Here is a 12,440-nt window from a genome sequence, read left to right as displayed (position 1 = left end):
AACTGTAAATGGCACCAGGTCGGCTCAAGCTATTAAATCAATTTAGATACTACTGATAATCTGCTACGAAATAGTAACAATTTGATATATACTATAGATCGCTGCAACCAAAGGTGCCAATGTGTGGCGTAGGTTGTGGCAAAAGGGAGGTTACTCTGATTTGAAACAGAAAGGTAAAGGTCGTACAATATTGCCTGGTGCAGCTGGAGCTAGGTAGATGCCGGCACAAGCTAGATACATAGCCTTCACTAACATCATCGCGTTCATGTTAGTGAATGCTACTGTATGTATCTTAGCTATGTCGGCACAGGTACTACAGAAATGAACACGGGTCTCTTTCAGACTCCTCAGCGTGAGGTTTGTCCAACTATTCCTCCTATTACACCTATTAACCCTGCTATTTTTAACACAATTAAGTGTTTTCTTAATTTAGTGTCAGTACACCTTTGGTTAATCAAGTCCATAAGACCTTCAACACCCAATGAACCGATTTGGGGACGTGGAAGATGTAACCCGATGTTGCCACATTACACTGCTGGCTGTATATATTTCATTTATTATAACCCATATATCTTGCCACTGGACTTTTAAGTTACTTATATTTAGAAGTGAATATCCAAAGGATGAATGGGGCATTGTAGGTAGCATCACACACATTTTCATAACCAAAGAAAATGTTTCCCTTACCATCAAACAACCCTATGGTGTTAAATTAATAACAATTCTTAACATATTCTGTGTATAGAATAACAAATATTACAGATAAACAAACACATCAATACAGACACAACATTTATAAATAGAGTAACACAATTTAGAGTTTCAAATCATATTAAGTGATAGAAGTATTTACATTTTGCTGTGTACAAAAGGTACATACATCAAATTGTCTGAATGAGATTATGTTGTTCTTTTAGAATAGTTTACAAAAATATGCAGTTTCATAAATGCTGTAAAAGTTCCAACTAATATTGCGCCAGATCAAATGTCTTTTTTAGTACAGAGTGAACAGTCTCTTGATGAAGCTGAATACACTGGGGCAGCATGTTGTCTCAAGTGACTGTGGTAGGCTTGTTTCTCCAATATCATTCATGTCAATAACCACATAAGTCTCAGAGCTGACATGCTGTACTGCAAATGGCCCAGTGGGATCTCCCAAGTCTATCTCGGGTATGTCTTCATCCAGGTTCATGGAGGAGCCATATAGAGAGCGAAGGGCAGGGTTTGGGGAGGGGGTCTGGGTTACAGGCTGGGAATTGACTTCAGCAGTTGGGAGCTTAGAGAGCAAAGAGAACAGATAGTTAGCACAAGTAAAGTGGACAGAAGTGTAAAATATAGTTCATGAAATATGAATGAGGGTTAGTCATAATCTATGATTCAAACCAGTTGGAATATAGAAATGTGTTAACCTGTGAAAACAATTCAAATGTCAAAGTGATCTAAATATGTTCACCAAAGAGCAAGTGTTCTATGTTTAGTCACAAGCTCTCAGTTTAGACACAGCCACAATAGTGTTTCCTAATGCTCTAGATGACCTACTGGGAGAGGTTCAGGAAGGTCGGAGAGGGAGGCAGCTACGGTTGGTGGTCGAGGCTTTCTCAACTCTTCCCGAGCTGGCGTGGGAAATGAAGCAAAAAAATATGGTGCATAAACCTCTGAAAAGGTTCTGCTCATATAAATGTCAGAAGTACAATCAACGTATTATCAAGGACACTTTCGTAATGAGGTTACAAGAGGACACTGATAATGATAGAATAAGAAACTAAAATAACAGCTAAGGTAAATCCCATGCCTTGAAATTAAAATGCATATAAATTATAATATGTTTTTAAAATATTCTCCAAATTCAATGCAGTATCCATCATACGGCTGAAGTTGTCGATATAGTTACGACCATGGAAATCGTGTCAGACAATGGAAAAGGTTTGTTGATCAACAACAAAATGCATCCTTCGGTTCCAAAGATATTGGATGTAGATCTATTTGAAAACAAAGCAAATACCAACACAAGATTTTAATAAGATACCTTGATGATAAACGCTTGCAACACTCGTAAACATGGTGCTGAGCTTGTGAGAAGTGAGTAACAAATCGCAAGTTATTAGAAGAACTTTGAAGCGTTACAGTGATGCTAAACAACAATGGCGTCGTTTACAGACAGAAGTCACCATGGAGACATTCTCGCGAGATCACAACGGTTTTTGATGAACTTGTACTCTGTATATGATGAACTGGTACCGTATATGTTGTGCGCAGAACGTTATCCAGTCTCCTTCCTGAGGCGAATGATTACAACCTCATTCAAGTCATAATAATTATCACAATGGAAGGGCACCAAGAATTGGTGTCAGAAATGCTACTTGTGTTGGGAATCGAACCCATCTCAGAAGACTAGGTCACTGGGGCCCCATTTTATTTCTGTTCTAACGAACTGCATTCAAGACAGATAACTACTGATAGGCTACTAAATTTGCAGGCTCTCCCAGCGACATCAAACAAAATCAGAGTGTGAAAAGGGTGGTTCAAGTGGACGATTTGGAGCTCTGAGTTTTAAATTTTTAGTTTTCAGTCTTCAAGTGATTAAAAAAATAAACTTTCCTAATGTCATTCACATCTTTCTACAAGGTAGCCTATGGTTTTGTCCAAACCAGCAATTGTGGTAAGTCAAAGTAGTGCCAAGTCTATTAGTAGCATATTTCATCAATAAAAACCTTAGAAATGACTTTTAAAATCTAGTAAACAAACTATCGTCAGTCTTCATTGTGGTAAAGGAGAGCAAAACACAAAATTGCGTGACAATGAGTCTACTTACTCAGGGAAGTTTCAGAAGTGAGTGTTTTGGCGGGTGGGGTGGGTGTATGTCTCAACAATTTAATTGATAAATAAATAAAACTTCAACATCAAAGTGTTTTAACCGAATTTTAGAACAGGTTTCTAAACTTCAGCGCAAAATGCAAACTGAGCATATAGCTAAAGTTGGCGATCTGTAGGACAAACAGAACTAACATTCTCGTATATAATACATTTCCATCCAATGAAATACAACTGCATTCGAAATCACGGCAGTCGAATAAATATTCTCTAATGTATGCTATCACTAACTGTCTATATTTCATTTCTTGATATCACAAAATAAACTATTCATGTCACTAATATCTATTGATATAACAGATTCTATTTTTTGCAGTCAATGAATGGTGCATCATCGCCAATACGGCTATTGTAACATAGCTGCGAATCTACAGTCGTGTAGTACATACACACAAAGCTAGACGAATACAAAATACATATTGAAAGGTTTCAGGGACATTTTTACTGAATCTCAATTTGTAACTTCAAAAGACATTTACCTTACACAAAAACATTTCATCTAGAAATGTAAATCCAGTCCCTATTATATGGGCAAGAGACATTGTTCCAAATCTGCCTCTCTACATTCAGCCTGGCAATGAGAATGCAAACCTCCAAGTAATGGTCTATGTTGTGTGCTCCCTAGGGGGGTGAGAATGCATGCAATATGAGTACCAACTGGTCCATTAACTTGGAGGCATTAATTGTGTAACACAATGTGAATGCATTAGGAAGTGCATACAGCACAATATAAACATGCATTTTTCATCGATATTATCATTATTAATAAAAGCGAATTGGGCGTCTCACTGACAATTGCCGTTTGCGTAAGAATCGGGTACATGATTTGTGATTCTCAATCTGTGCCAGTGGATAATCAGTGCAATGTCCAATATGCATATTCAGCATATTAAGATTATTATTAACTGTATCAAATATATACAGCCTTCACCTTGCGTAAGCAGGTGCGGCGGGGTATGCCTCGTGGATAAAATTGTTCGCTCGTCACGCCGAAGAATTAACCGTAGTACGATTCCCAGCATGGGTACATTATGTTTTGGGGTTTGGGTGAAGCTTTCATTTCTGGTGTCCCCTGTGATATTGTTGGAATATTGCTAAAAGCGGCGTAAAACCATCCTCATTCACTCACTCAACTTGCTGCATTATATTTGTTGTGTTTGGCTGTTTTCATGCATATCTGTAGTTTGTTTGGAAAAGCACCGTTTCACCATGCTGGGACACGTAATGCGTGTACATTGTGCGTAGTTGATCACAAAACTATATGAAAGAATGAACGTAGTATAATAAATGTAATAATTATCAATATAGCACCAGAAATATGCAACATGAATTAGTTTAGTTTTACGCCGCTTTTAGCATTATTCCAACAATATCACCAGAAATGGGCTTTACACGTTGAACCCATGTGGGGAAACGAACCCGGGTCTTCGGTGTGATGAGCGAACGCTGTAACCACTAGGCTACCCCACCGTCCCGAAATTCGCAAGACACATGGAACAATACATATACGATTATTGAATTACCATCATTCAAACACCTTGACGTGAAGAGCGTTAACGATACCTCATATTCATTTAGTTTTTAAGTTTTGCTAGACAGAACCATAAAGAATCAGGGGTTTACCATACCAAGAGCCACTTAGTACAGCAATACAGTTTTAGCAATATTCCAGTAACAACAGAAAATGGCTACACCCATTGTACCCAGATGGGAATTAAACCCGGTATTCGGCGTGACGAGCGAACACTTTAACCAGTGGACTACTGCACTGCCCGGTTTGGCCAAGAAATGCCACTTGATCTTCTACAAGGTTCAATGTTTCGTTGCTCATGACGAGGTCGCTAGTGGCTGGGTCGCCAGTTAATTGTAACATGGTAATAAGTCTGTTTTAAATAGTGAAGAGCAATGTGCTTGGTGACTGAACAGGCGGAATGCGGTGGGTTGGCGTGCAGCACACGTGCTGCACGTGAAGCACATGCTATCTTTCCATGTCAGCTGTGTTTATCGGCTGCATGAAGATCTTCCTGTCATGTAGTAATTGTTGGCTTTTTGGTTTTGTTTGGTAAGTTTGTTTTGAAAGTCATAGTGTGTGAGGTTTTTCTGCCAGGTTTAGCAACATTGCATCAATATTCTTGACGACTATACACTACTAGGCCTATGGTCAAGTCGTGATCTTAAGGTATATGTGGTATGATCGAGAGCGAGTGTGTTTATACACCACTTCAACGACACCACGGTACCGTGGACATTAACAATGAATTTTATATATTATACCTACGTGAGGTTCTTAACGGACATTATCCCTTTCCCCGAACTGTGTCGCCTTCGAGACGTAGTGAAGACGCTTTTACGCCGCTTCAACTATATCAAAACGGTGGAACTCGATTAAGTGAGAGTGTATGGTTTTACGCCGCTTTTAGCAATATCACGGCGGGGGACACCATGTGGGGAATCGAACCCGGGTCTTTGGCGTGACGAGCGAACGCCTTTACCACTAGGCTACCCCACCGGAAATACATTAATAGTTTTACAAATTGCCACCAGTGTCGTGTGTATCGACGTAACGGTCATTGTCCGTGTCAAGTAAATTACAGGTGAGGATTCCGTGGACCCAGGTAAACCTTGTATAAGACGGGGACTAACAGTTCTGACCATGATGCTTCGTTTGTGAAAGGTCAAAGCTAAACACCCGTGAAGATCCGGGTTAGAAATGGTCTTCAGCAACCCATGCTTGTCGTAAGAGGCGACGAACGGGATCGGATGGTCAGGCTTGCTGACTTGGTTGACACATGCCATCGTATCCCAACTGCGTAAATTGATGATCATGCTGTTGACCACTGGATTGTCGGGTGCAGACTCGATTATTTACAGAGCTATTCCATATAGCTGGAATATTGCTGAGTGTGGTGTTAAACAACAAAACAAAGCAAGACAATCGCACCATTCATCTAAGCTACTGCTGCTGGTTGATGGGATGTTGTATGTCTACAACACTTATCATAACCAGAACTGCATGAATTGGGTTTATTTAAATAAAAGTATATTACTTTTGTACTTTGTTAAAATCTCATTGCTGAAGGTACTACTTTACTTTTCAAAAACTGCTTAATGTAACTAAAGCAGAAAATTGTATTTGCTATGTCTGCTGAGAAGTAAAAAACAAATGTAAATATTTATTTTCTTATATTTCTCAACCAGGTGCCAACCACATTAACCTTGTTGTTTCTACTGCCTGTCACATTTGTGTTATATGTTCAGCACTGTCCTGAGTCACAATCACTCACAAACATACAGGGTGGTGAGGTAGCCTAGTGGTTAAAGCATTTCCTCATCAGGTTGAAGGCCGGTTCGATTCCCCACATGGGTACAATGTGTGAAGCCCATTTCTGGTGTCCCCCGAAGTGATGTTCCTGGAATATTGCTAAAAGCGGTTTAAGATCATACTCACTCACAAACATAATTATTTGTGAGATATTGTTTGTGTTTGTTCCGGTTGGGGTGGATGGGCATCACCACAAAAGACAAACTTTAATCAGTATACCATGTTAACAAGTGTATAGGGTGTGTTGGGAACTGCCCTCTGACTTCTATTCATGTAATATTTCCACCTGTTTCACCAATCTACTCAATAGTGGGTAGCATACATATGATTGGTTTCTTGTCGTAAGAGGCGACGAACGGGATCGGATGGTCAGGCTTGCTGACTTGGTTGACACATGCCATCGTATCCCAACTGCGTAAATTGATGATCATGCTGTTGACCACTGGATTGTCCGGTACAGAGCTATTCCATATAGCTGGAATTTTGCTGAGTGTGGTGTTAAACAACAAAACAAAGCAAGACAATCGCACCATTCATCTAAGCTACTGCTGTTGGTTGATGGGATGTTGTATGTCTACAACACTTGTCATAACTAGAACTGCATGAATTGGGTTTATTTAAATAAAAGTATATTACTTTTGTACTTTGTTAAAATCTCATTGCTGAAGGTACTACTTTACTTTTCAAAAACTGCTTAATGTAACTAAAGCAGAAAATTGTATTTGCTATGTCTGCTGAGAAGCAAACAAATGTAAATATTTATTTTGTTATATTTCTCAACCAGGTGCCAGCCACATTAACCTTGTTGTTTCTACTGCCTGTCACATTTGTGTTATATGTTCAGCACTGTCCTGAGTCACAATCACTCACAAACATACAGGGCGGTGAGGTAGCCTAGTGGTTAAAGCATTTCCTCATCAGGTAGAAGGCCGGTTCGAATCCCCACATGGGTACAATGTGTGAAGCCCATTTCTGGTGTCCCCCTGAAGTGATGTTCCTGGAATATTGCTAAAAGCAGTTTAAGACCATACACACTAACAAACATAATTATTTGTGAGATATTCTTTGTGTTTGTTCGGTTGGGGTGGATGGGTATCACCACAAAAGACAAACTTTAATCAGTATACCATGTTAACAAGTGTATAGGGTGTAGTTGGGAACTGCCCTCTGCCTTCTATTCATGTAATATTTCCACCTGTTTCATACCAATCTACTAAAATATGGTACTTAGCATACATATGCCTGGTTTGCATTAATGGGTACAATAAGGACTGCACTCTGCTCGAGTCAGTATAATGTGATGATCCGGGTGGAATAGGTGCTTCAGCATGGTATCCCAGTTGGCTAGCACTATAAAACCAGCTTCAGTCTGTGCTAGTGCCATTAAAGGCGACATATGCATTGTCATAAAATGCTTGATTAACGGGATCGAAAACATTCCTCGGCACGACAAGTTAAACAATTTCACCTCACCTCACCTCACCTCACCGCTAACAAGTGTATAGGGTGTGTTGGGAAATGCCCTCTGACTTCTATTCATGGAATATTTCTACCTGTTTCCCAACTACGATTAGTGGGTACAGAGACCATACAATATTACATGATCTCTGGGCATACATTGCTGATTGGTTTGCGTTTGGTTAAACTCACTCACTGCACTCTGCAATATTCCAGCTATATGGCGGCGATCTGTAAATAATTGAGTCTGGACCAGATAATCCAGTGACCAACAGCAAGAGCATCGATCTACACAATTGGGATACACTGACAAGTGTCAGCGAGCCTGACCATGTGATCTATTACTCTCTTTCGACAAGCATAGGTTGCTGAGGACCAATTCTAACTCCGATATTCACAGGTAGCATGCATATGAGAGTCATATCCCCAGATACTACAACTATGTCAGAAACACAACCCTGCACATTTGTCTGGTGTCTGGATCACTGACATTATTTTACGACATGACCAAACTAATACTATTAAAACCATAGATGTCAACATTACGACAAAATGTATTGTTGATGGACAATCACTTTATTGTGTTTATAGTGTACAATCATAGACTTTATAAGCAAAGCTTCTCCCCAACAAAAGCGAGAATGAGGGGTATAACACTCAGTGTTCACATAATATGTTTATGTGCAACATAACAAAACAAAACTCTTTGTAAATCAGACTAAATACAACTAAGACACCAAAAATATAAATGAGTAATATATAAGGATTTGTGCGCATCATTAAGATCACTTGTATAACGAAGGCCATCAACAGTCAATGAAATCTTTGAAGGGCATTTAGAAGTGGAATGTATAAGAAAAGCAAGATTTATGGATGTCAACTTCTTTATTGTGAATAACACGACGTTTCAGAGAGTATGCTTGCTCCTTCATCAGGTGAATGGTAGGGAGTATGAGGGGGATGGTCCTCTTATACTTCATGATGGATATTACTGCATCATCTCCATGTTGATGTTGGATCAAATCTTTGAAGGGCATTTAGAAGTGGAATGCACCTCATTCCCCTTCATACTCCCTACCATTCACCTGATGAAGGAGTAAGCATACACTCCGAAACGTCGTGTTATTCACAATAAAGAAGTTGACATCCATAAATCTTGCTTTTCTTAAACAGTCAATGAGTCTACAAGCATCATTTGATTCTCATCTGTAATCTGAGAGAAATTGTTGGAAAAACTATGCAACTACCAACAAAAACCTTCAATATTCAATTAGCATTTCCAACTGAATGACACAGATTTGGCAGGTTACATCTGTATTGACTCAAATCTAACATACCATTATTTCACATATCAAACATCCAGTCTACATCAGTGATTCAGTCTATTGCCAGGGTTATATTGTCAAAGCTAGACATTATCCTTCAGGCAAAACTTAAATACTTGACAGTTCATACATTACATGCATAAAGAAATGATTAGAAAAACCTCATTACTTATAAAGATCTCTCAAATTACAAGAACTGACACATATTTGATTTGATTGGCAATATCAATGTAAATAAATATATAGTTGTTTTGCCAGTTAAATGTCATCCCTCCCTTCTAAATTACAGGTAAATAACTGGTAAATTAGAATGAAACTGATGGACTGATGATGGCCCATGAAAAATACAATTCTGTATATCAAATATAATGACCCTGAGATTCTAACATATACATGTATGTTCATTTTGCTCTAGAGGGAACTCACTCATTGCATCAAAGAGAATGGTTTAATGGGTATCTTTGCAATATTTCAGCGATACCATTACATTGTACAGTGGAGGTACATCAGAACAGGTCTTTTTCAGTATCATGAGTGAACAGTTCAGGTTATCACAAAGCCCTTTGCTCCATAAAAGTTGATGTTTTACACTTTTCTTGAGCATGAGTGGATATTTTGAACTTTTTAACATTGAATCCTTATCATTTATAACAATTTGTAAAAAATGATTTTACTATAATAAACATTCCGCTAAACATGTGCATATTGCTTCATCACTATACATTTTCATCATATCCTTCGGCTTTTGCAAACAGACTCTGTAATATTTACTAGAGCTGGCTAATAAGATCAAATAATTGGAAATATCATCAATAATACATATGTGATGAAATATAGTTTTGGTTTACGCACACAATACACAAACTTTGGTCTTTATTTGTGTGCAGTTTCTAAATTGTATTTAGGACAATGTTTTGTTAGTTAACCATGCGTAAATACGTCATGCACTACACACCAGCAATATATTGATTTCTTTCAGACTTTGGGGGCAATTTTCCTCAAAGTTACTTCTCAATGTTTATCAATAATTAATCAATATTTAGTTAACAATTATCGATCTCTATGATCAATATCGATAGCCAGGCTAATACTTTCATATGATTCCTCATCAGATTTTTAAGTGAATTAAATCAGGACAGTTTCTTCTCTGATGAGAATTATTTGTTCAAAGCATACATAAAATCATTCATACTAAAGTAAATTGCCTAACTTTTCCCAGATGCTTGTTAAATGATATAGATTTACTCATCCATGTTATTTGGAATTCTTCTTAAACTTCTTAAAGAAGCAATAATGGCAGATGAGATGCTGCTCAACAGCAAAACTCAATTATTCATTCACACAACAACCTTATGAAACATGCCTGGTATCACTCAGTAAATTAAAATCAAAACAGAAACATCGAGCAAGCACATTTTGAGACTCTTTCCTTTGTACAAAATCCATCCAGAATCAAACTCACAGAGTTTCTTCCATTGAAAAAACATCTTACCTGAGTATAAAAAATCCAGGCTTTTCATGCAACATTCAGAAATAATCTATCCATATGACAGTGATGTGTAAGATTTGTCGATTATTAACTGAACAAATCTGACATTAAGCATGTCAGCTAGGGTGGAAATAACTTTAAAATTGCTAGTGTACTCCGGAACAGTGGCACATGTAAAATCACTTGCCCTGATAATTTTTCCACTATACCTGCCGTTTTCTTGTTGATTTTTAAATAAACAACATAATTAACATCGGAAAGTCAACTGGACATGGGTACAGTGTGATATACAAATTTGCTTGCCCGACAGAAAAAACACTGAACTGGGACGTCTGGCAATGGGTTATTTCCACCCTGTTAATGTCACCAGGCCTAATTAACTGATTCATCAAGGTTTGATTTCTTGGGACTGTTTATTACCCGCAATTCCCCCAGTGTTTATTCTTACACACTAAGAATAAAATAGATTTAACAAGACATGGGTCATTTTAACAAGACATATGTCTGTGAGCAAAAATGCTTTGATGAGTTCTTTTTACAATTAGTTACATTCTTCATTACAATCTGAAATGATGGTCAGGCCATTGGAAAAACAATTTGTGCATTTTGTTCTGTGGCCAAGAGATAAGTGTTGTCATTTGTCAAAAAATCGAGGACTTGATCAGTTTAGCTCCATGCAATACTGTCCTCACATAATAAGTAGGGATACATTTTCAGTACTGGTTTTTATACACTGTTTCTCTGCCACGCATGAATACATGGGACACTTTGTAGTGTAGTTTCTATTTTCAACCCACAGCCTGGTTTCAACCATCAACAGGGAAACCAGCCACTGTTCTGCTAAATGAACCTCATCTTGATGTCCCACAAATATTTCCCATGCAACATGTACAACAGACTTACAGCCATGTACTTTGGACTAAGCTCATTTGAGTTAAACAGTACAATATCATTGCTTGACTCAATATAAACGTGTCACTACTACATCATATTTTGGACCTATGTATTTATAAGTGATGGGAGCATGTACAGCAGTTATTGACAATGCTTATGCATGGTTTTACGCAACGTTCAAATGTGTATCCAGTATGCACAAATATAGAGAATGGAAGCAGAAAAAAAATTCACTGCATCCAGAGGGAAGCAGAATATTATTCATTGTACCCACCACACATCTAGGATTTTTGTTGTTTCTGTCAGAGCAGTTGTTCTAATAACTAGGGTCCCAGGGACCCCATGTTAGTGAGTCGAGGTAAAACCTTGCTTATGACAGTCATCAATGGTCTTCTTTCAGGGCTTCTTCCATCGCTTGCAACTGGGCTTTCAATTCCTCCATCTTCAGTCCAATGGTTCTCAAGACATCTTGTCGCTGTTGCTCAGACAACTTGGTTAACAATTCTGAATATTCCTTTACTGTCTCTGAAACAGCTTCCTGTGCTTCTTCCATGTCTTCAGAGAAGTACACACTGCCCTGACTCTCTCGCTGCAAAAGATATGCCTGGGTGAGATCCTGAACATTTGCACACATGTTAAAACTTATTCCTACTTATGATCTGAGGAACTGACCATTTGATATTCTGGTGTTCCTGTCACATTCTTTTAAAACAATCATTGGTTTGAGAAAAAATATGGAGACATGTTATTACTCCTCAGGTTGTACTCTTCTCCACACAAGAATTGTTCACTAGATGTCCCTAAACAAATAATTAGTATGGCTCCTTCTTTCACAGAAAAAAAACATCTTTCAAAGATGAGTAATCTGGAAGAATCTGAGGTTGAAAAATCCATGCTAGGGTCCATGATGGGAAGGAAAAGTACTTAAGTCCCCATTATGTTTCCTAGTATGGTGATCTACCTTCAGCTGCTGGTGATGTTTTTGCACATTAAATCATGGGTCCCTTAAAACTATGCAACCTCTACTTGATCTATAAGTACCTCATAAAAAATACTTTTCTTTCAGACCTTGGAATAGTTA

At 38.2% G+C, this 12,440-nt stretch overlaps 1 protein-coding gene across 3 annotated transcripts; it reads right to left on the bottom strand.

Moving 5' to 3' along the window:
* Positions 1 to 803: 803 nt before the first annotated feature.
* On the bottom strand, positions 804 to 2,158 carry LOC124289363. Of its 3 annotated transcripts, XM_046725981.1 has the most exons (3): positions 2,027 to 2,158; positions 1,540 to 1,613; positions 804 to 1,276 (listed from the first exon to the last, which is right to left on the bottom strand). In XM_046725981.1, exons 1-3 carry the CDS (start codon positions 2,058 to 2,060, stop codon positions 995 to 997), a joined length of 390 nt encoding a protein of 129 aa, XP_046581937.1. In that variant the 5' UTR covers positions 2,061 to 2,158; the 3' UTR covers positions 804 to 994. The 3 variants fall into 3 exon arrangements, 2 of the variants coding, with proteins under 2 accessions (XP_046581937.1, XP_046581935.1); XR_006901678.1 differs by lacking the exon at positions 1,540 to 1,613; XM_046725979.1 differs by lacking the exon at positions 2,027 to 2,158 and having other exon boundaries at positions 1,540 to 1,794.
* Between the last annotated feature and the right edge of the window lie 10,282 nt (positions 2,159 to 12,440).

Source organism: Haliotis rubra, unplaced genomic scaffold (assembly GCF_003918875.1).
Source record: "Haliotis rubra isolate DU_JTF1 unplaced genomic scaffold, ASM391887v1 Scf44, whole genome shotgun sequence".
Taxonomy (NCBI): Eukaryota; Metazoa; Mollusca; class Gastropoda; order Lepetellida; family Haliotidae; genus Haliotis; species Haliotis rubra.
This window is presented reverse-complemented; position numbering and strand designations above follow the sequence as displayed.

Excerpts from the sequence above, each read along its gene's own strand:
- LOC124289363 (XM_046725979.1), bottom strand. The coding sequence starts at position 1,674 with ATGAGCAGAACCTTTTCAGAGGTTTATGCACCATATTTTTTTGCTTCA. Across the intron at positions 1,277-1,539 it reads ACCTTCCTGAACCTCTCCCA|CTCCCAACTGCTGAAGTCAA; the intron begins GTAGGTCATCTA and ends TTGCTCTCTAAG.